This window comes from Vidua chalybeata, chromosome 3 (assembly GCF_026979565.1).
Source record: "Vidua chalybeata isolate OUT-0048 chromosome 3, bVidCha1 merged haplotype, whole genome shotgun sequence".
In the NCBI taxonomy this organism is placed as follows: Eukaryota; Metazoa; Chordata; class Aves; order Passeriformes; family Viduidae; genus Vidua; species Vidua chalybeata.
Genome location: NC_071532.1, coordinates 59,807,943 through 59,834,882, shown reverse-complemented (window position 1 = coordinate 59,834,882; position 26,940 = coordinate 59,807,943). Strand labels below are relative to the sequence as shown.

Genomic DNA, 26,940 nt, shown 5'->3' with positions numbered 1-26,940 from the left:
CGTGCTCATTCTCTGCTGATGTAGAGCCAACAGTTCAGTCCGGTGTGCATTCCACAGAGCGCTGTCTCCAGGGCTAAGGACACTGTGCATAATAGCTCTGAAAGGGGAAGAATGTTCTGAGCTCTGTTGGGGAAAATACTGAATTACTAAGCCAGCACCATTTAATGAGCCTCCTGCCACAAACTTTGTGTAGAAAACCTAGCTTCAATTTTGCCTAAAGGACAAATTGATTTATAGTGTAAGATAGTAAGATTTAATGCACAACATAAGCTTTCTATGAAAAATATAATTATAAAATGCCAAGTTTAGAATAGTTGATGTATATTTAGTGCCTGTCTTCCTGTAGGGGGAGAGTTTCCAAACCTGGCTGCATGGCTGGCAAACACATGTAGTTATGGAAAGAAAAGCTGCAGCCCATTTACCACTTGTATTTATCCTGAATTCATCTATTAATGACAAATCTCTGAAAAACGGATATTCTGAGTGATTGGTACGACTACTGCCACATACCTGTAGTTTTGATCAGCTGGATGTGCATGGATTTTTCAGCCCTACCTACAGTTGTTGAGGTTATAACATTGTGCCATACATCCTTCTCCTCTGTGGCTCTCAAGTGTAAAGGATATAAATTAGATTATTACCTGAAATTAATTATGTGCATTCACAGAGATGAGAAATGACAACTTTTTTAATGTCCAAATTCCATGTCCTATTATTTACATGCACCTATGTCCTATTATTTATAGCACCTTTTACTGTGTAAAGAAATTGCTACTAACATTCACAAATAAGAAAGTCTTTCCTAAAAATGTCTTTAGAGTCCTCCTGAAGAATAAAAAGCCAGTGATCATTGATTCTCATCTATGACAATTGAAGCAATACTCTAATGTGCCTTTCCAGGAACATGTTGAAGGAGAAAACTGTGACCGTTGTAAAGCAGGTTTCTTCAATCTTCAGCAAAATAATCCTGAAGGCTGTGAGGAATGTTTCTGCTCTGGGAAAACAAACATCTGCAGACACTCTCCCTTTACCTACAGAAGTGTAAGAAAAATCATACCATACCAGTACATGTCATTGCTTTGTGGTTTTTGTGTTGTCAGTAACCATTGTCACTAGGCTTTTTCTTATTAGAAAATCATGCATGTCCCTTATTTTTCATTTATCCCGAAGAAAATGCTTGTAAGCTTTGTCTCTCTTCTTTGTGAGAAAGTTCTGAAATAGAGCAATTAGCACAGTGAAAAGCACAAAAGGAGCTATAACAATATAAATTGAAGCCATATGCATAAACACAGTCCTGGAATGTGCCTACAAAACCACTCCTGAATTAAATGCTCCATATCCATAGGGCAACCTCTTTTCCAGGTAATTATTAAATCTCTAGACCTAAAGTAATTAAGAATGTGAAAACACTAAATGTACAACACACAGCTTAAGTAGGAAAAAGGAATGCCTTGCAGGGGCATTTTGAATGCATTTCTTTTGTATGCTGCATTCCTAGGAAAGGATGTGAGAGGGAGATGAACCTGCTGTTCTTATTTATACTGTAGAAAAATGTCTTTAGCCTGCAAATATACTCTAAACTGTAAATTAGTTCTCAAAACTCAGACACTGATGTCACTGAAAAGGATGTTTGCTGCATATTCATGCCTGTAGATTGAGTTTGGGAAATGTATTCTAGGTCTACTAGATCTTGATTTTGGCCATATTGTTATGCTGGAAGTCTGCAAGTAACATCATATATGTCTAATGTTCTCATTTACATGCCAGCAACTTGGAAATTTTCCATTCCATGGCTGAGCACATTTATTTTTCTGCTTGTATCCAGTCTCCAAAAACCATCTTTGTACGAACAGTGCGCTCTTCTCTGATGATTCATTTCTAGTTATGGGATTTCAGAAATTCAAGTTCTGGTGCTTTTGCAGCACCAAAAAGGTATAAAAGTATAAAAAGTATATTTGGCCTTATAAGTTGTAAGATTTTAGAATGGAAAAATATTATAAATTATGCTACCTACAGCAATCAGAAAATGTATATCCATTTGTCAGTTCATATTCTGTACAATCTGTGACTGATACTATTTACTGAAAACTTGCAAAATATTTGTAGATATTCTTGACATATGTTTGTATGATGGAATTTCCTTCTTGTTCTGGACCATGAAGCACAGAATGCAAATACTTGCAGTTCTTTCAAACAGAGAAGTTAAAATTCCCAGTCATAGACAATAAGAAATATTTGCTGGTTTTACTTTGTGTTTTCAGTGGTACCTACACTGTTGTTAAACCTAATCAGTTTTTTTAAAAAAATGGAAAAATGAGAGGCTGTGACTACTGAAATGATTGATGCCCTGATTTTTATTGTAATGAGGGTTTTATTTATTTATTTATTTTTCCTATCATTTTAGATAGAAGACATGAATGATTGGTATCTGACTGATTTACCAGGTCACATCAGAGTTATCCCCACACAAAAGAGATTTGATGGGCATCAGCAGCTTAGCATCAGCAACGTGGCTGCGCAAAAAGTACTGCCACAGATTTACTATTGGAGTGCACCCAGTTCTTATTTGGGCAACAAAGTAAGTGCAGGTGGAACTTGCCTAAACACTAATTTGATTTATTGAGAAAAAAGGTAAGGCTTTGAAGGGGGGTGGAACTGAGGGAGGATAAAATTGGTTAGCTGTTTGACTGGCAAAACTGCAAGCAGAAAGGAATTACCTGTGTGAAGTATCCTTTTGAGGCAAAAAGGTAGAAAAAATTAACTAAGTATCTTTAACCTTGAGCCCTCTTTGGTCTCTTGCTATCAGGTGTTAGAGAAGTCCAGCTGGTTCACAGCACTGGTTTTTGAATGAACTACCTGGTGTGTGGTTCAGCTTGGCCTGTTCTCTTGCCACCTTGTCCTCTGCTTTAAAAACCAGTTCCCTCATCTGCTTTTCAGAGATGCAGGTTGTGTATCAGATGTTGTGGGGGTGTTTAATGTTTTTCAGGAAACTTGTGTGTGGGGAGCTCTCTGCCCTGGAACTCAGAAAATACTGTTGTGAGCTTTGTGACAGTTCTAATGTGTGTATTTAAGTCTGTGTGTATGTACACACATATTCACATCCCACAGGTTAATACCAAATCCAAAATACTTTAATGAAAATCTCATTTTTTTTCCAGAGAGTACAGTTGAAGACTGAATGAGTCTTAAACGTGAAGAAAGCTTAACAGCTTTCCATTTTCTGTAACCCTGATTATGCTAAAACTTATCAGAAATGCTAACATTGATGCATTTAAGCGTGTTTTCCTCTGTACTCTCTTCAGGCTAGTCAACCTCTTATTTATTTATTTCTTCTTGTTGGCTGAAAATCAACATGACAGAAGGTAAGCTCTAGTAAGCGAGCACATTGAAACTAAATAACATCATTCCAAAGAATTGGGCATCCTGTTCATGGCCTATAAATTGTTAAAGAGAGTTAGGCTCACTGAGCTGGGCAAGGGGGTGTTGCTTCTATGATATTGCATGTCTGGTGAACTTACCCTGAAATGTGAACTGATACTTTTCCTTACAGAATTCTATCTTGCTTCTAGTCAGCGAGCGAAATAATTGTAGGAATATGCACACATTATTTGAATGTGGAAGATACTTTTTCAGTGTAATTTGGAGGTCCTTTGTGGTTACTGTCAGATATCACTGTATGAATGAAGCAATTTGCCTTAATAACTGAACCATATAAATTTTTGATACTACAATAACAGTGAAAGCACTCAAATTACCACAGTACATCTTAACTGTCATGTTGCATCACGTAAACTATAGTCATAATGACATGCCTAGGCCAGATGATTTATGCTATGGAAAGGGAAATGGAAATAGAATATTGAGAGTCCTTATTTGTAAACTCAATAAAACATTTCTCTAAATAGCTGAAACTGAATAAAACCAAATAGCTGAATCTAGATAAAAACATCCTTTCTTGAGAATAACTGCTAGCTGTAGAATAATTGGTATGTCAAAGCATGCAAACTCTTTAAGAATTTTTGTCTCAAGAAACATAGAAAAAAATTGAGGAAATCTTTTATCAAGATGTAAACTTTTCTTGTAATTTATAAATCTTTTGTCACAGAAAGCTGCCTCTCCTCTATATTGCTAAAATTATTGCTCTTAAATAATATTCCCCAAAATAAAATTGAATAGAGGTAGTAACCATCCTGCATTTCCTAGTTTTCAAATATAGCTCAAAAAACGTATATCAAATGATTCTTTTAATATGAAGTTGGCATGTCCTGTGTGTGCCTCCACAGTGTTGATTGACATATGTGTGCTATCTGATTGTTTTACATCCATCTCCAATTGCCTCTTTCGAAGGAAAAAAAATATTATAAATAGAATACCCCTGTGCAGCCTTCAGCTTTTTCTTTTTCATCTAAATCTGGGTGATGCTAGGCTATGTGATACTATGCTAGTCTTTGACTGTGTCTCGAAGGAGACAAAAGGCTGTAGATGGTACAGTATTCTTGTTATGTCAGAGTGGGACAAAAACATGAGCAAATTAATATAACATTACCACGTCCTTTTACTCTTCTAAACATATGTGCTGCTACCAGAACTTAAACTTTGTTGCATAAATTCAGGTAATTTTTAAAAAAGCCATATATTATGCATTTGAACTAAAAAATTGGACAATGTTTTTGATGCAGAATACGTTTGGGAGTAATCTAGAGGAATTTAATTTGTAGAAATAAAATACCTAGTGGATAATTTGAGAGAACAGATTTAAAATGGCTAGTATTAAGGTTTTAGTAGGTATCATAAAGCAATTTATATTCTTGCCTGCCTACCTTCTCATAGCCTACTGAACTAAGGATTGCAGCAATCATGAGGACTTGTGCTGTGTTAGACCTTCTAGAATCTGAAAAATGCTTTATTATAGAAACTCTAATTACATTTTAGGTATTTGAAAACCCTGTTTTCTTTTAGTTAGCAGTTTGTTCAATTATTTTGACAATGGATCTATAAGTTTCTTTTAAACATGTGTCCATGCTAAAATATTTTATTAATTTGCCTGAAAGTGTTATGAGTTATAGTATGATAATGTTTGATCAGAGCACTGAAAAGAAAGTATAAAATAAATTAAAAATTAGATACCAACTCAGCAGGATAATATGAGACACTTGCTTCTTTAAAATCAATTCAGAAGGGTTAGGTGTGTGGGGTATTTTGGAAATCTAACATTACATATACACTATGCCTCTTTGATGCCTCATCAAAAAGCAATTTGATAATTTGTATGATGAGTAGAAGCTCCTTATAATTAGATAAAAGTAAACATAATACTCAACATATCTAAACATATGACACCCCTTCCCACCCCTCCATGACACACACATGAGAGGTGGCTGAGGCCACTTGAAATTCTGTGAGGAAACTTCCATCTTTGGGTACATGCTTCATTTTTTTTCTGCAGCTGTAAGTTTTATCTTCCTTTCTCTGCCAAGGGCGAGCTTTAATGTGAAGGTGGAGATTTACCTTGCCGTTTTCAGATGACTAAGGTCAGCAGTTGCAGGTTACTTTAGTCCTTAGGTGGACTTCATCTTAGAATTCAAATCTCTGGGCATTGTTAGGTCTCAATGCACAGCACATAATACATCCCCTCCCACTCTTCTGTCTAGCCTTTGAGCAGCCACTAATGCTGCCATTACTCAAACTGCAAACAACACGATGGAAACCCTAAACCACGTTTTCTCCAAACCACTATATGCATACTGGCAGACTTGGATTGAAATGTTTCTTGAATCCAACCCTGTTTACAGGAATAATTTAAATTAGTTGTACAGCATGATCCCATTCACTATAAGTAAGGTTAATGTAAACTGATAATTCATGAAGTCAGAGCATGTTGAAAATTAAAGATGTTTGAATGTTAAGCTTTGTTATCTCTTGGAAAAGTTCTTGGACATCATGTTTGTCAACTCCATAGACCTAAAGCAGCCGTATGATAGGTATTGTTCTTTCTCTGACTTTTAGTTAAAACCAAGACAGCAGCTGAAAGTTTTATGTAGAGTCTGTGCATACAGAACAGGAAGGGAAGTTTTTTACCCTGTCCCTTAATTTATTTTCCTTTTATTTTATAATTAGCTATTTGCTAATAACCTATTTGCTGACTTCAATAAGTCATTCTTTCTTTGAGTCCAGAAATGAAGACACTGTAATAAGCCTGTAAATTTTAAAAATCTGTCAGCCTTTTAAAAGTACTTCACTTGTGGAAAACTAGATTGGGATAGAATGAGCAGTTTGTTTTGTGACATATTATCTATTACAGACTGCCTAGAATACCTCATAGGATTAAAAATTGAATTATAAAATAATCATGAACTAGGTCCTCATAGCTTTTATGTTTATTTCCTTCCATTTGTTTTCATTTCTTAGGCAATTCTGATACAAAAGGCAGAATAATGCAAGCAAATTGCAATCTATGGCTCCCAGGGGGGAAGGGATGGAGTTGAGACCCAAAACATAAGGAAGCATAAATAATACAATAATCAACTGGAACTGAAATGCTGGGATCAATTGTCCTGAATTATGAATGCATCTAAGCCCAGAAAGCTTCATCATGGTTTTGTCATGGTTTCAGATCTCAAGATTTTCTTATTCATAGGACATGATGCAGTTACAAAGACCCACAACTCCTTTACTTTTAGTGCTTGCCTCAAAAAGGAAAGCAATCTAACATAATACTTTCTGGTATAAATGGATGAAATACAAGTTAAATTGTAGTTGGAAGCTATTATTTTTACCATCAGTTGTTTCTGAAATTATTTGGCCTAATGAAAGTAATCTAGCTTAGAGAATTCCAACACTCAGCTGTGTCAAATTCAGCCAACAGACTGATTTTTTTTAAGCATATGTCTATTGCTTTTATTGTCAGGAAAGCAAAGTAGTGCAGCTTAGGTGGGCTGGTGTGATCTCCATTTTTACACCTTTGTAAGAAAACCCATTATTTCAGGTTGTATGGACAGTTTAGACCATCAGTAGAAGATTTTTGTTCCCTAATATATATGGGTTGTCCAAATTTTAGCATGTCACCCTTTAGTGACCTAATGGTAATGCTTGAAGTATCTGCTCACTGTGTGATGGTAAGTCCAGTGTTTTGTGATGAATTTGCCTTTTTTATACCCTCTGCACATGAAAGTGTCAGCGCCAAATTTGAATGTGTAGCAAAGCACATCACCAAGCTTGCAACAGTAAATTGGGAACAGAGTAGGGAATGTGAGCCACAAGTGTAAGGCAGAACATAACAAAACCAATTTTGTAGGGACATTTAATAATTCTTAATATATTTATTGTAAGTATGAGTAGGATTAAATACTTGGGTTATATGCATGTTATCCATATCTATAAAAGAAACAGTAATAGGCATCAGCAGTACATAGTATGCAAGAAATGTCCTTCAACACCCCTGAAGTTATTCAGAGTTGCTGAAAATTCCAGATTTTTCTAAATATTCAACAGCCAACTTGTGGCAGAAAATTAAAGCAATTCAGTTAAACATAAATTAAAAATATTTTTTTTAAAGACAGCTACTTCAGTATCTTCTCTCTTTCACATTGGAATGCATTCTTTTAAGAAAAAGATGTTCTAGTTTATTGATGTTTTTTGCTTTATAACAAGTAACATTAAACTGATCTAAATAATACTGTTTTATTTTAAATGACAATCTAAACTGACCTGACCGAAACCAAGTAACCGTAGTAATCAGACTCAGTCAACAGTATAAAGTTGTCTTCACTTTATACCAAATGGGCCGTTTATTTTATTAGCACTTATTTCAATATAGCCTCTAAAAATTGAGATAATAGGCGGAGTCAGATATGGAAAAGATGAGACAGAGCAGACATCCAAGGGAAGAACAAAACATTTTAAGGATTTGAACCACACCTGATATTTTCTTTAAGTTTACTTAATTTGTGTTTCATTATTTGGTTTAGGTTCTTTATTTTTCTTGAAATATTCTTTCAGCTTGGCACCATGAAATGGACAGGGGTAGGTCTTTCATTCTTTCACAGCTGTGGCTTGCCAAATTTGGCTTGATCCCCAGTAAAAAGGGCAACAATATTAGTACTGTCCTACTTGGGGCTCAGCTACCCATGACTGTCAAGAACCACCAAGAGATAAGTAAATTTTGCATACTTTGTTCCTCGTTAATGCTTTTAATGATGCTTGGGTAGCCTGTTGGGATGGTTCAAGTACGGCCATTATTGTGATTACAAGGAAACTAAGGATGCCCAGTAGACTGTTACAGGCTCTTTGCGCCTTGGAAATGGGTTGAAACAGGGCTCAGACTCTGCCTAGCTGAGAACACTGACTGCAGTATTTCATGTATCCCATGTTACATTTAATTTCTTAGTGCTAAAATCATCTTATACTACCCTCGATAAAAGAGAAAATTTACTGTTGGTGAAATTATTTCATAAATCTCTAGTGTCCTTTGTGTTACCTGCTTACCCAAGTCTGCCTTGAAGGCAAGGGTTTCAATCAATAGAGGCAGTTGAAAAATGGAGAAACAAGCAGAAAATAAAGCAGTTTGACAAAAGAAGGGAAGTGAACGCTAGAGAGAGAGCACTGAGGGGTGATAGGAAATAATGAAGAAGGAAGTAGATTGGGGGAATATGCTTTCCAGCTTGCCAAGTCTTACTCTTTGATTTCTTTGATCTCAAATACTAAAATAATGAAGGATCTGAAGAAGCAGAAGAGAAAGAAAAAAAGGCTTTGACTTGGGAAGAATTTATATATCTGGTGGTTTGTAGTGAGGGCTTATCACCATGTAAAGATATGTGGTGATTATTATTCCCAAGCTAGAGATAGCTAGATTGAGTAGTGGTTACTTAACGACTGCAAAGGAAAGCGGGAATTTATGAAAGGAAGACTACGTAGGGGTTTTGCTCTTCTTACATTTCATTCCTCTTAGATACATTCCTCCGCATGCTAAATACTTCATTAGCAAATAAGTGTTTGCTTTGAAAACTATATTTAGAGTTCCTTGCTCATCACAGGGTACCTGTAAGTAAAGTGCTTAATCAAGTTTTACTCACTTAGATTAATCAGAGAGAATTTATAGTCCAAACATCTAGTTCATATTGGGTTACACAGGATGTGATGAGGGAATTTGTGCCCATCACCAAAAGGGTATACTTGAGAACTACTGAATAGTTGTTCTCAAAATACTGAGAGCCATAAAGAGTTAGGTTTATGTTTAGTTTCCAGATTTCCATTTATGAATAAATAAACTGCAATTTCTGTTTGATTTACCTGCCCCCCAATTTACTTCAAATTTAAATGATTTACAAAATCTTGAAACAGAATGTAATAGCAATTGTTGAATTTATATACCACATTAGTAACACTGCATGATACCACTGAGCTTTATTTTTGTAATTTTGTGGTGCTCAATTTTGCTTTCCATATCAAAAAGACAGTGTGCGGCAGGGCAGAAATACTGAGAATTTCTGATGGTGCACGAGGGAAACAGCCTTTAGCACAAGCTATTTGTTGTATTTTCAATCTGTGCTATATTTTTTGAAGTTTGACATGCTCAGTAGCATCTGACAATCTCAAAATTGTCTTTACATGCAGCTTCTCTACAAGATGGATAAATTCTGGTTTTTTCCATTTTACATATAGGAATTAGCCTTGCTATTCTACATCTGTCCTTAGAAACTAAGTTTTGGTACCTAAGCTGGATTGAAACACTACCTTGTGTCATTAAGAAGTTTTAAAACCAAACCAGTGTAGCACGGGTGCCCAAATCCAAGTGCTAATCACCTGTATACACATGCAATTACGAAGTCTGACGTCTGTGTGTGTGGATTTGTGGGACTCATATTTTATTGTATGGGTGTTATGGGAATTTTTAATCAATGCACAGGTCTGGGAGACCTAATCCAACTAACTTGGTAAACAGCATTTTACATCTATTGTATTAACAAAAAGGTTGTGTGTTTGTAAAACAAAATATTGGCAGGAGTCGCTGATTTTTCAAACACAAAGCAGCGTTACTAACAAGAGGACAGAAGATCTAAAGGTGGTACAAATGGTTGAAAATCATACCAATTCAATTAAGACATCATTAGTGAATGAAACCCAAACTGATAATCAAAGTGCATGCAAAGTAACGATTTTTAAATTTATTTTGTGTTAGTTTATGGGAAGCAGTAATCGTTATGGTTGTGATAAACAGCCAAGGAATTGAATAATGAAATGGTAACCAGTAAGTAGCACAATAGTGATCAGAAGCTTGAATTATTTGCTTAGTTATAACTTGTGTTTTCATTGAGTCATCATTCTAAGCATATTAATACTGAGTATCATGCTTTGATCGAACACCTGAACAGAGAATTCTTTAAATCCTCTAAATCCTGTGCCTCATGTACACTATCCCATGTCTCATCTACCCTGACTAGCCTGAATGGACTCATACTGCTTTGTGAAATCTCTAGAAAGCAAAATGAGATTCATTACTTAACATTCCTAGTAAGTTTGCATATTGTAAGATGATCTTTAATAGAAGAGAATGATGGCAGAAGAGATTTTATTTTCCAGAGAGAGACCCTAGCTTAATACAATATATTTCTTTAAAAAGTGGGAATTTAAAATATGCAGTAAGTTTTTAGAAGTGTGGATTACCATAACTGTAGAATTAATTTTTATTTGTCTTCTTGCACCCAAGATACAAAAGGGCTAAGACCTCAATATGTGGTATATGGAAGGGATAATCACGTGCTAGAGCCCTAGTCTGAGCTGCAGTGAATTATTAAACAAGTGGTTTGTTGGATGATGGAATATTACCTGCAAAGCAGTGCTCGTCTCCTAGAGGCACATCCAGAGCTAACTGAGTTGAGCCAATTAGTCTGACTGTCTCTTCAATGTGTTGTAACCCATCAATGGTAATAGCTTATTGTGATGATAAATGAACCCATCTCTCAAACTGAAGCCTGAGTACGCACTTCAGCAGTTTCCCTGAATCATAGGGCCATTACCTATCAACTTCAGATTGACAGGAGTGGCAGCAGCAAGAGCAGATAGCATGCATGAGTAGAGACAAATGATTGTTTTACCCAAATGAATGGATTTGGACTTATTTTTGGTAAGGTTGTTTTGTGTTTTTGTGGGTTTTTTCATGAGCCTGCCTTAACATTCCATATTTTGCTAGAATGTTTCTGACAATACATGCAGTACCACCCCTGTCTCCTGAGATGGCCGGATGAATTTGTGGTTGGTATCTACAGACTTGTTCAGTTTCACAGGCACTCTCTGTTGTGATACAGGTTAATCCTTTTTTTTTTTTTTTTTTTTTTTTTTTTCCTGATTGAAGAGGGTGATGTATGTTTGGCCCTGTTGTCACAGGCCCCAGCCAGGTAATAATTAGCATTGACTCCATGATTCTCAGAAGTCTGATCAATCATTTTATTATACTATACTTGTTAAGAAACCCCTCGCCCTAACAGACAGTCATGATACAGGTGGACCCAATTGGTCCTTCCATCCAAATACCATCACCATTGGCCAGTTAAGAAACCACCCTTTGGTAAACACATGTCCGTAATGTATTCCACATGTTCACAACAACAGGTGCAGCAAGTGAAGGTAAGAATTGTTTTTCAATCTTTTCTCTGGTCTTCTGACAGCCTTTCCCAGAAAGGCCTGGGATAGTTGTATGAAGCTCTTTGTGGCCAGAGAGCTGCTGCCACATGGCCCTTTTAGCTCTATTATTTTCTAGAGCTAACTTCCTCAGAAAAATGGGCAAGATAGAAGAACTGTAACATTACCAATATTTTTCATTATTTTGTTGCAAGTTTTTGAAGCTGTAAGTCTCAAATATCATTAAATACTTGACACTTCTGGATCAATTCCTTGGCTAGTTCAATTCATTTTAGAGACAGGAAAATTTTTCACAATGAAGGCAGTTATTCTAACAACTTTCTGTGTCAGTTTTCTTCTAGGCTTTTTTGTTAAGTTGAGGATTTCAAGTGTGTTTTATTTATTAAAAATAATAGTGCCAGAGATACATCCCTTCAGTTTAAAATCCTAGAAGATGATTTTGGTTATGATTCAGTTTTTAAAATGAAATTGAAGAAGAGAAATGGCTCTATATATTCCTGAAGCAGGTCTCAGTTATCTGTAGGATAGCTCCAGCATGCTCTGAAGGTGTGACCTGGAGTGAACAGTCCTTTAAACAAAAGACTTTAGGCTGTGCAATTAGCCAGTAAGTACAGCGATCCTCTCCATGGCTGTGCATCTCTTCTTACCAGGAGGTTTCCTGACGTGTCCTGGTGAGCTCTCCCTCACTGCAGCGCAAACTTGACCGTGCAGTTACTAAGACAAAACATGACACAATTCTAAGTTTGCTGTGCCATGAACTAGGTAGCTTGTTTGCAGAAATACTAATGGATATAAATACAGTGAATGGTAATCCATAGTTTTCTATCAATATTCTATCTTCTGTGCTCCAGAAAAACCACAACACAGTATTTCTTTTACTTTGAAGTTATTTGAAGCTTGGATGATCAAAGTCTGTCATATTAGAGAAGAACTTTTTCTTCTTACATATTTTAAATTAAATACAACAATATAGAGCTGTACACATACCTAGTAATTGTAAATGTTTGCCAAGTTTAAAAAAACAAAACAGATGGAAAAGTTAAAAAAGTGAAATGAAAAAGGAAATACTAGATCTATATTCTGTTCTTATTAGAATGGAAAGATTTCCTAACTTAATAAACCTAAGCAGTTGAGAGTAATAAAACTGGTGGACCGAAACTGCATTTTTTAACTTAGAAAATAGATTTGTAACAACAGATGCCTTTAAAGCTAATCAAATAAATAGATACATTGTTTGGTCAGCTGTGTCTTATTACTTAAATGTGTGAGCTAATTCTGTTTAGTCTGCTGTGATAAAAAGTTCTTTTTGAGAAAGAGCTTTCTACAGTTTTTTTGCCGAGTTTCAGCTTCAGTGCTGTGAGGCCCAGTGAATTTTTACTCTTTCATAGGTGATGTATTAGCTCAGTTAGGTAGATGCACAGAATCCAGTTTTGTCACTGTTCGGTGTCTTTTGTCTTGTATCAAATAGGTGATAAGTATACTTACACATTTGAATAAAAATCACTTTATACATGCATGTCATTTGTTGAACAAAAATATGAATGTGTAATACAAAGGATGAAAGAGAATAAGGACTGCCACATGAGAATAAAAATTACAGAAAATTAAATAGAAGAATGACCAGGGCAACTTTTCTCAAAAATCTCTCAAGCTTTTATGTTAGAGCTAGCTGGCAATGGTTCATTACAATACTGCTTTGGCTTTTTTCATTAAACATTCTCAAATTTTCCATTAGAAACATCATAGAGAGATACTTTGTTTCTGAATTTGGAAAATGTGATCTTCATTGGAGTTAATGGAGTTGGCTGTATAACTGCAGTGTGCCTTTGAGGCAATGTCACTGCAATTTTCTTCCTTTGTTTCTGAAAACACACTTGCAGTAGTGGACAAATCCTAACATTTGGTACCAAATTGGAGTTGTTTATCCTGGAGAAAATGCTCAGGAGGACCTTAGTACTCTCTTTAACCACCTTAAAGGAGGATATAAACAGGTGGCCATGGGTCTTTTCTCCCAGGTAATAAGTGACAGCACAAGAGGAAAGAGCATCAAGTTATGCCAGAGGAGGTGTAGATTAGATATTTGGAAATATTTCTTCACTGAAAGAGTGGTCTAGCATTGGAGCAAACTACCCAGGGAAGCAGTGGAATCACCATCCTTGGAAATGTTCAAAAATATGTAGATGGGGTGATTAGAGACATGATTTAGTGGTGGACCTGGCAGCATTACACTGATGAACAGTATTCATCACAGAGTTCTTTTCAAACCTTAATGGTTCCAGGACAACTCAGAATCTCTTATTCCCACCTTAAGTATGATCAAATAGATTATTCTATCACTAAATCACCAGACTCATTGGCAGGCCTTCCCAGAGCTGCATGAAACAAAACATGGTTTTGCTTGCAATACTCAAGGAAAATAAATGATAGCCAAAAATATTTGGGATAGGCAAAAGAGCTCTCCAAATCTCAGAGTCTCTCTTGACTGTCCCTGCACTGTCTAAATTTACATTCACCATTCAGGGGTGGCCTAATCAATCTGTGAAACCTGTTTGAAAATGTATGACACAACACAGTTATTAATTCCATTTACTGAGTTACAAATATAATATTTTTCTGAAAGTTACAGGCAAAATTGAAATGACATAAGAAAAAAGCTTCCCAACTTTCAGTGCAAGTTTTTATGGTGGAAAAGAAAAGTTATGAGGTTCTTTATTTAAAATAATTAAAGAAGCAGCTTTTCACCTAATTTTTATGGGTTCATAAATATTATTACTGACTACAGTGTGCTTTCAATCTGCCATTTATATACTTGGCTGTCTATGAGAGCATTATTCTAGGTAAATATGAATAACTTAGATTGAGCTACTTTTCTTGTAAATCATTATTTAGATTCTTCGTCTTCTTTGATTCCCAGTACTGTGAAGGTTTTTTTTTATATACTTGTTTTTGAGAAGTAAGATAATTCTGGGCAATTATCTGTAGATGTATTGTACAGAGAAGAAACTTTACTCTGATCACATTTTATGTTCCAAAATATAATGCACCTTTGACTTCCTCTCGAGGTTTTTACATGATAGTTCTTTCAGGCTGTCTTTTGGTATTTTATATGGCTAAATGCTTCATTTAGAAAATGGTTGTTCTATAGATCTATGAAATGTTTCATGACAAGCAGCTAAAGTAGAAACTTATAGTAGATCCATAAAAAAGTATTCATTTGTTTTCTTCAAAAGATTCCTGGTGTTTTTAACCCTGAAAATCTAATTTAAATTCTTATGTAGGTTTCCTGTATGTATTTTGCATGTTTTATTTTTGATTTCCATTTAAAATTTACTAATTTACATCCATTTATGCATTAAAGATATTTAGAACGTGTAGTGATATTCTGCACTGCCACACAGCAGAAGACTGTATTTTTCAAATACAGAAATTTGAGCCAATTTGAATACATCCAGAGCTTTTTGAATTGAAGAAGACAGATTATTTCCTTAGTAACATTATGCAATTTTTCTTGTGTTTTTCTAAGAGAAAGCCTTAGTCTAAAGAGATTTTGATCTGACCTATTGAAGTCCTTCTGACATTTCTACAACATAAGTTTAGTTTCATATTAAAATATGAAAATCTTCCGAGAGCTGAAAACCCACTCTCTCATTCACTGTTTAGGTACCTGAGATTGTTCTGCAATGCTCAGAACAGCAGCAGAAATAACTGCAAAGTGGCTACAGTCAACCGTGTCTTTGAAAATGATGTCCCAGGGTTTCTTGCCTGTTAACAGCATGCTGCTTTCTGACATAGGAAAGCCCAGTTTTCATAAATACTAGGGCACGTATGCTATTGCTGCAGCATTTCATAAAGCTCTGGAAGCACTGGGTATTTACTGAAAAGTCTTCACTTTGCTTGAAGAATGTGGTGAATTTAAGCTTACAATTCAGGATTTATTTTGCTCTAGGCAGGTAGTGACTACCACTTTAAAATAAGTGGATGTTAATTAATGCTTGAATACAGCAGATATTATATTGGATAATGCCGACACAAATTCACCTTATTAATGAAAAGATCCATCATAATGAGTATATTGCCGTCTTGCTGAATTATGATGGAATTCTTATGGAAGGATAAATGACATCCATTTTAAAACCTAATGGGTATCATTATGGTCAGTGTTAAAACAATGAATACCAAATGAATGAGTAATAGGAGGGACACTAAAACTAAATTTTATTCATTAACTCAGTCGGTAAAAATGTGTAATCAGTACCACAGATTTATGTACATATCCTAGCTAACTGTGCATGTGCTTTGGGCAATCTGGGACCCTCAGGAAAATTTGACCAAAGTGGCAAAAGCATTCTTAACCACTTCACTAGAAATACATATATATGGTTTATGTAAAATACTGAAAGTAGGAAAAAAATAACCTGAATACTGCCCAAAAGGCATAAATACATAAATACTTTCTTTTGTGTACAAAGAATCTGAAATAGAAATCCCAGCAGTATGGCAATAGCAATTAAGCAAACATTTTTTAATTGGTGTGCTTTATTATCCTGACTGTGTGAACAGAAATGGGAATACTCAGTGACTTGAGCTACCCTGATGAGCACATCTGCTTGGGACACCATTCAGCATCCCATTAGGAGCCAGAATAAAACCACCCCATCAGGCAGGTAGCTCCTACCACAAATACATGGCATGTTCACTGATCTTGAACTTCCTAATGTTCTTACAGTTAGGGCTGCTTTAGAATTGTAAGCTCTGTAAGGACTTCTTGTAGCTTCTCTTTATTAATTAATAAGTTAACTTATTTATTTATTCCTTGTTAGTTTTTGTGTCAGCTCACCACAGAGAAATTCAAATTGCTGCAAGCTTTAGAGACAATTATGTTGTTAAAAAGTGGTCTAAAAATATCATATGAGCCCACTGAGTTCTTTGCTTTTAGTGAGGGAAGAAAGGAAAAGGTGGAATTCAGAAGGGAATTCTAACTAGGAAGCGTGTAAATCCATGCTTTTGTATGATCTATTTCTGTTGTGGTCAGCTAGCAAGAAAATGAAGAGTAGTTTTAAGTATGTGTCAATTTTGTGGACAATTTTTTGTATCTTAAGGTTGCTAAGGCAAAAATTCTCCAATTGGATCTCAATCAGTATTGGGTATACTTGCACACAGTTGTTATTTTATTACAGATCTTTGATTTGGATCTATATTAGGTATTCTGTGAATCAGTACAAAGTATTCTGCAGTGGCTCTGTAGAACTTTCACCTGCAATACTGAAAGAAATGGAAGCACAATCTGTAATAAGCCATTAAACTGCAAACAGGATTCACCCTGCAGATCTGAAGAAGAGGTTGTCCTGAGAGAGGGAAGATCACAGATTCATGTTTAGAGCAAGGTCTGCCAAGTAGGTTTTTTTTTTCCTTCAGAGAAAACAGAGAGATACATGTTAATTCATTACCTTCTGACTATGTAGCTATTACATTCATAAGGCACCAAAACAAAGGTTTATACTTCTCAGTTCTTTACATAGAATCATAAACCATTAGTATATTTCTTAGGAAAAGACAACGTTTGAGGATATAACAGTATCTAAACTGCACCAGCCCAGCAACCTCTTTATAATCACAATGGCTAGTAAGTGCCAAGGGAAGAGTGTAAGCTGGTAAGGATGTAGTGATACTTCATCACATAACCTCAAGCCTGTAGCCTGGGTACCTCTGAACTCATGGGGGTGTCTTTGGATATAATGGTCTTTATTCATCCTAAATACACATGAAAATTTTTATCACATGATAAATAAATAAAGGAAGGTTTTGTTTGAGACACCAAGTCTGTTTCTGTAGCAGCCCACTCTGTGTCCACCTCTACCATTGTTATTTGATTTTGAGAGGTCCCTAAAAATAGTTTGTATGGGAAAATCTAGGAAAAATTTACACTGGCAATTCAGATAAGTGGCCTGGAGGCAAAGTGACCTGTACTTCATAAAAGAACTGCAGGCACAAACTACTGTTTGCTTCTCATCAGTCAGGCTATGCTGTAAATTCCTGTCTATTGCATTTGACACTCATCAGAAAGAAGGAAGATATTTTGTGATTATATCGTAAGAAAATCTTTTTAAATGTCTGTTTTTCAGGGATGAGTTATTTCTGTCATCACATTAAAATCTGCTAGTTGTTTAAAACAATTATATTAGCAGTGATTAGAATCTGTATGTCCTTGGTATTAACATTTTTAAGAATTTTTAAACATATCTTTGATTCAGGTTAGTATGAAAGTAAATGAACAACATATTGTTATCAATCTTCTAATTTATGTGATTGCATCACACACTCCATTTTTGTACTGGAGTATATCAAAAGAAGTGAACCCTGGAAAATGATCTGAGCCAGTACTAAAATAGCTAAATAGGGTTGAAGAAGGGAAGCAATAAATCAGATCAAGTAGACTCATAGGAGGATACAGAAAAAGAATTAGTGTAACTACTTTACAAGGCATATTCTGGTTTCTCTTGAGTGGGCCCATGCAAGAAAAATAACGGTACAAAAAAGGCTTTTCCCAGCTTATGGTGTCTCAGTTTCATTACAGGAATGAGGTCAATACTTCATTCTACATGGTAAAAAATTATATGTGATCATGCCCTCATCCTTTTTAGTCACCAGCTCCTCAGTTGTGGTAGAGTTGGTGACTAATACTGACCATACTCCTTTAAAGATGCACCAGTTCATGGTATTTTGCATTCTATCAACATAAGTTATGAGGCAGAGAAGATGTACTTCATTTTCTAGTGTCTTATCCTAAAGTTTAAACATCTTTCTCTGGGCCATAGGAATGACAGTGTGTGTCCTCAAAGTGGGATTGTGTTTTTTGTTCTAAACTGCATACTGGTTCAGTAGCAACTCTGCATTGGTGCTGTCTTGTGTATTCATGTAGACACTACAAGTTGCAGATGGCCAATTTTTGGTCGCTGAACACAGTTCCACTGAGCAACTGTTGCTCTTTCTTGTAACGTGGGATCCAGCATATAAATGTCTAACAATTAATGTAATTTTTTAATGTTGTTAGTTGTATCTTGTTTCACATGTCTGTTAAGTTGCTGATTAAGCCATGAACTTGAAAACAAAACCCTACATAGCAGAAATTACTGCGAGAACACTTTGAGAAGAAATAAAGTCTTTACAAAAATGTTCAAAGGGTATTGTGGAGTTCCAGGAAAAAAAAAAAATTATGACTTTGTGAGGCAAGTAAGCAAATAATTGTGCAAAAACACATGACACAGGCACCACAGCAAGTAACTCAAATTCAGAGTTCTTCCTCCTTCCCAAATGTGCACTGCATTATATTAGAGCTATAAAAACAATCTGACCTGAGAAATTCTCATGCTGTAAGGACTCAGGATTAGGTCCTGCTCCAACAGTCAATTCACTTAATAACTTCTCATGTCTGAAGTTACATTACCCACTTTTCCATCTTCTATGGGGTCTAGCTAAGCTAGATCAATATCCTGAGGAAATGTGGCTTTCTATTTTAGGATGACATTTTCATACTTGGCAGGATATTATCTTCATCAACATGTGTACAATATGGTAGTAATTTATGTCTGTTTCTTAGTTTGCTAAAAGTCTTGCACAGTGTATTAGGACTTACAACTATTACTTTAGACAATTTTAAATGCTCTTTAAGTATAATATACTTCCTTATTTTACTGTAAAATGATCCTCTATTAAGTCAAGAGCTATAACTATACTGAAATGAGGGCCTAAGCACTTAATAGTAATAATTTTCATGAACTCCTCATTCCAGTAGGCTGAAACCAAGGTAATAAAATGGTGCTTAGGTCAAAACTCAACATACAAAATTCTTTATTCAGCCATATGATGCCACTTGGATTGAATGAGTTTTGGATACACAGATGACTAAAAATGAAAACAAAAGTTTGCAAAGTAGTTTTTCAGCTACACTGTGAGAGTTATTATTCACATGGGTACTTTAAGGACACATCTGTTTTATTAATCTAGGAATTGCTCTGTTCTCCAGTTTTGAGGCTGCTGGTATTGCCATATTATTGAAACACCATGCTGTTGAATTAGGAGAAACTATTAAAGAGTATTTGAGTAGCATGCAGTTTAGGATGCCACAATATAAGGAAGATATAAAGCTACTAGAAAGTGTCCAAAGAAGAGCAATGGAGGTGGTGAAGGGCTCTGAGGGGAAGACATCTGAAGAGCAGCTGAGGTTACTCAGTTTGGTCAGTCTGGAGAAGGAGACTGAGGAAAGACTTCACTGTAGTCTACCTACATCTAGGTGAGTGTGCAAAAACTTCGAACCGCATCAATTGCTTGGCAGGATGAGAGTCACTAGAGAAAACTGTTGTAAACAATTTAAACAATTGTGATTTTCTGGCTCACCACACACTTTATCAAACCAGCTTCCTAAATGGGAAATGCAGAAATCTTGCCAAATAATTAGGTCTTTTCTGATGTGTTAAGTTCACAAGGCAATTTTGATGACTCCCTGTGTAACTGGAGGAGAGGCACGTTCCCACAGAGGACGATTCATAACATTAACTTATGCTCTACATGAATTTAGGGATACCCTCTGCTTCGCCACTGACAGTGGAGGAACACTGGGAATATCAAGCCTAAAGTGAAATAAGGTGTATAACATTAGATGGGGCTAGGGTCGCTGCAGTTCCCAGTTTAACCTGGAAATATTCAGTTTAGAAAAACACTTTAAAATGCTGGCAAAAGCTTGATAAAAGGGACCAAATCCCACCCTATTCATGAGAAGTACTTTAGGTTGTAATTTATGTTGGAAATCTCTTTGACCAAAAAAAGTTTTTGGAAATCTGCATTGGACAGTTTACTGTGCAGTTACACTTTTTTTTAATCTTACAATACAAAGGAAGCTTAAACACAGGAAGTCTCATTGTCCCTCTGGTATTAGATTTGTGATAGAAGCCTGTACAGACAAGTTAGATATCCTGTACAATAACTCCCAAATCTCCAATCAGGGAGACAGCTCACAAAAAATAATAGTTTGTCGTTTTTCTCAATTATAAATGAAACTAAGATACAGTGTCCTGTGTGTAACACAACTATAAGGAAACTACAGTCAATATAGTTTGTAAATAATGGTTTACACATGACAGAAATGTTTATATGTAAATAATTAAAATGCTTGATGTGGCAGGTTAAAAAAACATCAGCTTTCCAAACTATAATCTTTAAGTCAAAACACATAATTTGTATACATTGTTAGAATCAGCTCATGATTGCAAAGGTCACTGCTTCATGCAGTCATGGCTGCATATTGTTCCAGCGGAAAATAGAATTGCTATTAAGAAATATTTATATATTTTAGCTTTCTGCATAAGATTAAGTAATTGGAAACCTCTCAGCAGCACATGACCAGTCAGTTATAGACTCAGCAGACTAAAGCGGTGTTTATTAAATAATTGCCTTATCTCTACTGCTACCAGCAGGGTGTTGTAAGTGTTCTGAGATAACTTTTAATAATCTAGGTTAGGTATGAAGTACTGAATTCCCAGCCTGTCTAGTTCAGAATGCTTCCAGTCCTTGCACCCTCAATATAAAAAAAATTCAGTGCAATAATTCACTAACTTTTGTACAATTTTGCACTAACTTGATACTGGTACATCGATTAAAAAAATCAGATGAAAGCATTTGTGTAATAGACAAAAGCAATATAGAGAGTCAGCATATCCAAATAAGGAGATAACTAAGTGTGTTGAGAAGTAGTTTTAATTGAATGGAAACACATGGAAGAACCTTGAATAAAAACAAGGTCATCCTGTGCCTAGATAGATTTCCAGGAAAACAGTTACTTAACATCTGTGGGATTTAATTTAAATTAAATATGCTGAAAGCTGCATAAATATTTGTGCCACCCAGGAGAGTGTGATTGTGATAGCAGTTCATGTCCTGATGCATAGTCAATGCTTTTGTACCCTCCTTTGAACTTTAGCTACACACTCTGTAGTGTCCTGGGGGCCTGTCCTTACCAAGCAGAAACTCCTATTTTCCTAGAAAACAGCTGATGAAAAGGCACAGTGGAGACAACTGGGATTTACGGTAAGTAGCCAACTAACAGTCAGTTGTAGACCCACTTAAATTATCTAGCTCAAATATTTATTCTGCATCTTGATGTTCTCACAGTTGCTTCTTCCCTACTGTAGCTAGATTTTTAATCTCAGAAAAGGTAGTCATAATTAGCACTGCAAATAATTAATGTGCATTCATTTTAAGGGTGAGAAGATATAACCATGAATGAAGAGCAAGGATTCTGGCAATATAGAAATCATTTTCAAGTGTGTCTGGGTGGATAATCCATCTTTCATAAAATGTCTGGGAGAAAGGTAGTGGGAATTTATTTGGATTAACTCATGATAAAAACTTTTTTTGGTCTCACTAAAATAGAAAACTGAAGGATTTCATTACAGATCAGAGGTTTCATTTGTCCTGGAGCAGATATTTTTGCCTGGCAGGTATTTATTAAAATAAAGAGAATTAACAGCGCATCTGTGGCCGACTAGTAATTCTGTTTTGTCAGTTTAGCCTCTGAAATACTTTTTGGACTAAATGGTCAGGCAAACTTCTTCAGATTTTCTGAATAGTTCCAGAACAAACAAAAAAGCATTTTAAAACTGAAATTGCTTCATTATTAATAGGTAAGAAGACTCCTCAGCTCAACTCCTATTCCAAGTAGTTTTGTGGTATCAATGTGCCATTCTTTATGTGTTCATTTTTCTTCCTTCTTTTGATGAATAGTGGAGGCCATAGGGAATATTTTTTTAAAGCCTCTTCTATTCCTCCAGTTATATTGGCATATTTTTCCTCTTTTCTTTTGCATTCTCACAAGCTGAAGTTAGAAGCTCTTTGCTATTGCATGGGATGCTAAACTCTTCAAGGTCAGGATGGTAAAGTAGAACATCTTTTCTAGATCTTACATACTCACAGTTGGACTCTTTCTTTCCATATAAGGCTAAGCTAAATTAAATATATAGGTATCAATTAAATTTAAAAATTTTCGTCTAAAGTTTTGGTTGGATTTAGGGATTGAGCAAGATTATCTCCAGAGATTCCTCCCAAGCTCAACCATTTTATGATTCTGTAGTAGTTACAAACCCACAAGCAGTTAAGTACCAGTAATTACTTTAAAATTATAGAAATTAAATTTCTTTGCAACTTACTTCATATCACAAAGATACAGTTGACTATTTGGAAATCACTGTATTGTAAGCTATTGTGTTACGCTTTTGTTTTTTAATCTCAGACATTCCTGTTACTCTCTGGTGAAATACAGTGCAGTGACCTTTCCCAGAGATTAAGGATCATACTAGAAATCTTAAATGCCAGTAATGAGTGCCTGTGTTCACAGTAGTTAAATGGGAGTAGATAGATCCACAGGGTCTAAAATACAGTGAAAAACATTATATGCCATATCTGGCATATGGACTTAATGTAAATCTAATTTTTCTTTAAAGACTTGTGGCTGTGTGGCTGACACACTACAGGTTAGGAGTTCTTTTAGTTGCAGAACCGTTCATTTACTGTTCATTTTAATAAATTCAAGCAGTAACTAAAGAAACTGAGCTTAATGTAACTTGTTAGATGTAAAGTAATGTATTAATATGGGTAAACTATTTTAAGGATTTGAATTAGCTGCAAGTTAAAGTCTTTGAAAAGCTTTTTGTGGTGTATTATATTTTGACCTTCTCTAATTATATTTTTTGTGGTACATCTGTGAAGTGATAGGCAACCTTAGACACCATAGCTTTGATTCAGATTATTGAAATCCAGCTCCCTGCATTGACTTCAGTGAAACTTTGGATATCTTGGAGTTTAAATAGATTGTATTCCTTGCCTTCAGGTATTTATAAAAAGACTGGATGTTTTCCTCAAAGTGTAACTAGAAATATCGCTGAAACATTTTCTTCTATTTCTAGTAGGCATATCTTGATGTTTGCACACTTCACATAATAATCTCAAATCAACTGCTCCAGAATGAAAATGAGGTGGTGTGGTGGGTTAACTGTGGCTAAGGGCCAAACTCCCAACAAGATGCTCAATCTCTCCCCCCTCTTCTCAGCAGGGCAGGGGGAGAAAATAGGATAAGGAAGCTCATGCATACTGGTTAAGACTAGGAGATTAGGGAGATTGCTTACCAATCACCATCATTGGCAAAACAGGCTCATCTTGGAGAAAATTAATTTAATTTATTGCCTATTAATATAGTGAGAAATAAAGGAAAAAAATTAAAATACTTTTCCTTTCTTAGGCTGAATTTTAGTCCTTCACTTCTGACTCCTCTATCACTACCTGAGTGCATGAGAGAAAGTGGAAGGGTGTGGTCAGTACCTAACAGTTCCACTCTGCCACTCCTCTCTCACACTTTTCCCCTGCTCTGGCATGTCCTTCAGGAAAAATTCTCTCTAGTTTGGGCTCTGCATGGGCTGCAGTTTCTGTCAGGAAAACGTGTTCAGCATGGGTTTTTCATGGCCTGCAGGGATATTTGCTGTGCAATGAAGCACCTCCTCCTTTTCTGACCTAGGTGTTCTCTCTGATGTTTCTTGCTGTTTTTGTTCCCTCCTCCTCTGTCCATTCCATATTTTTTCCCCCTTTCTTACATGTGTTTCTGCAGAAGCATAACCAGCTTTGTTGATGGGCTGTGGTGTGTTCACTACAGAACCAGCTGGACCATGCTGAGCCTTGCTCATGGGAGCCCCTGACCACTCTCCAAAGTTGTCATTCTTGCAATCCACCTGCTACAAAACTCTCACCATTTATACATAATAACCTAAAATGCACTGTATTACAGAAAACATTGAAGAATAAAACATAAAGTCAATAATTAGGTGGAAAATCTTTTAGGTTTTGGCACAATAATACTAAAGTAACTGATATTACCTTTGATGCCATTGATCCTGAAGTATATTTAAAAGAAACTATAAACAGGAAACAGTCTGAGATTTCCAATTCTCTGCAGAAGGATCTGAAAAGTGTGACTAACTGAGGCTTATTCAGGCTGCAGTCCATATAAACTAAAAGTTTTATGAGGATCACTTACTAGTGTCTCGAATGCTAAAGGAATCTGTGGATCTTAAATTTTCATTACATACTAAATGCAAGATTTATAAAAACCTTTTACCATTTACAATTTCAGTAGTTCTTGAAAGATGTACTATGACCAACCCTGCTCTCATCTGAATTTTTCAAAATACAGCTTCTACATATTGCAAATGACAGGCCGTGATGCGTCTTTCTGATCACTGTTATTTGTTCAGAAGGCTTGTGCACCTGAAGTTACACTTTACTATGAAAAAGCATTTGAAAACAACCCAATTCCTAACTTAAGCTAAAATATTTTAGAATCATGTTGAGAATGCAGTGGAATTCCATGCACGCTGCACAGGACTGTGAAATTTTACAGTCTTCCTAAATATGCGTAAAAATGTATTTTTTCCTATTAATGACTTGTTTAATGGTGTACAAGAAGGTGCACGGAGTTTTATGCACAAAATTTATTGCCAGGGCAGGAAAGTGACACAGACATGAGACAGGTTGATCTGTGTGTACACAGGTTGTGTGTTACATATGCCACATAGGGGCTGCATGCTTTTTTTAAGTTTGTTTCCCAAGCACAGCACACTTACATTTTAAAAATAAAACCTGATGGCCTGTATGGATTTGGACAGGCTTAATATGTAGCAATATGTTCTCTGCTGTTTCACACTCTATTCTTTCTTTTACCTAATATAAGAAGTTTTAATATTTGGGTGTAGACCTTAGCTGCCTGCTTTCTGCTTGACATTCAGAAATTGGTTAATAAAAGATATTAACTATGAAATTCTTCATAGACTTAAGTGGATATAGCAGCAGATTTGCTGTGAAAAGTAGTGGAAAGAGATTTGTTTCAAGTGTTAAGTAATGGTAATTCTTGTTCAATGACCTTGGACATTCATTCACTCCCCAGAGATTGTTAGGACTATCTTTAGCTCTTCAGAAGTGAGATGTCAACACCTTAGCTGGCACTTGGTGCAAAACAGGAAAAGACAGATGCCCTGTTAGCAGAAATTTTCAGAAATCAATTAAGTTCATGGAGCTACAGCAGCTTCTATCAGCAGGAGATCAGTTCAGGAACAGCTATGAGAAAATGAGAGCGGCTGCAGTTAGTCCTGAGGAAAGGTCTGTGTGTCTCCAGCTGTGGCTAATACCACGTGCATATGGATTAGTGTAAGAATGCAAGCACACATCAATGCTGTCCTGCCCACCAACCCAGTGTACTGCAATTTGCACTCATTTCCTGAGCTAGGGAATGTCTCTGTTACAGTCAAGGCAAGAAAATGAAATGTTGAATAGATTAGAAAATATACAGTTTTAAATAAAAGGTGATTTACTTATATAATTAAACTGTAATTGGTAGTTAATGCAAGAAATTGTGAAACAATAACAAATGGGCCAATACAGCTAGGGTGAGGGTGGGAAGAGACAGATGAAAAAACAGAATTCATGCATTAGTGAAGGACATGATGGCAGTGGAAGACTGAAAGATAGTGTTGGATCTAATCTCTGTCCATTCCAAATTTCAAGCAATTGTAGATCTAAGAAATTTCACAACAGTAGAGAGGCTAATTTTTCATATGACCAAATGCACTAGGGTCTTAAACACACTACTAAGTCAAAGCAATGACTTGCAACCTGTAGAGAGATGCTATAGCAAAAAAACCCCATTCCCTGATTGTGTGTGATTAACTTGATACATGAGCATTATTTAAATATAGATTAGCATTTTTAAAGGAGTTTATGATGTGTTCTTGCTGTGTCTGGAAACTTGCATAACTTTGTGTAGGTGAAAGTCTTCATTTAAGACACATTTTAAACAGCACTAAGTTAAGGTCAACATTTTTAATAATTTTTTCTCCTAATGCTATTGTGAAGTGATAGCTTTTTTACTCATATTTTATCTTAGAGCTATAAAGTTAATCATTGGTTTGTACTACACCATTTGCATTAGATCTAAGGCAGCATGAAACCCTGCTAAATATTAAAGAGTTTGAGATGGAAGCAGAAAATTCAAACTGTTAGTCAAAACTTGGTTTATTAGGACCTAGCAGCCTGGCTTATGTTAGAAATGGGGAGAAAATATACATTGCCAACAGAAACAGGGAAGAAAGGAACACATTCAATTAAAGGAAATTTATGTAGTTATATAAATCACATTAATCACACTCAGAAGACCTTGCATTTATCTATTATATATGAACTACTTGCAGAGGTTGATTCTTTCTGAGCTTT

At 35.7% G+C, this 26,940-nt stretch overlaps 1 protein-coding gene across 1 annotated transcript in view; it reads left to right on the top strand.

Moving 5' to 3' along the window:
* The window catches only part of LAMA2 (laminin subunit alpha 2), a 336,606-nt gene that overhangs the window by 140,323 nt on the left and 169,343 nt on the right, over window positions 1–26,940 (top strand). The window contains exons 11-12 of the mRNA XM_053937517.1: window positions 901–1,041; window positions 2,405–2,578. Of these exons, the coding sequence (XP_053793492.1) occupies window positions 901–1,041; window positions 2,405–2,578 (315 nt within the window). The remainder of the gene's footprint in view (window positions 1–900; window positions 1,042–2,404; window positions 2,579–26,940) is intronic.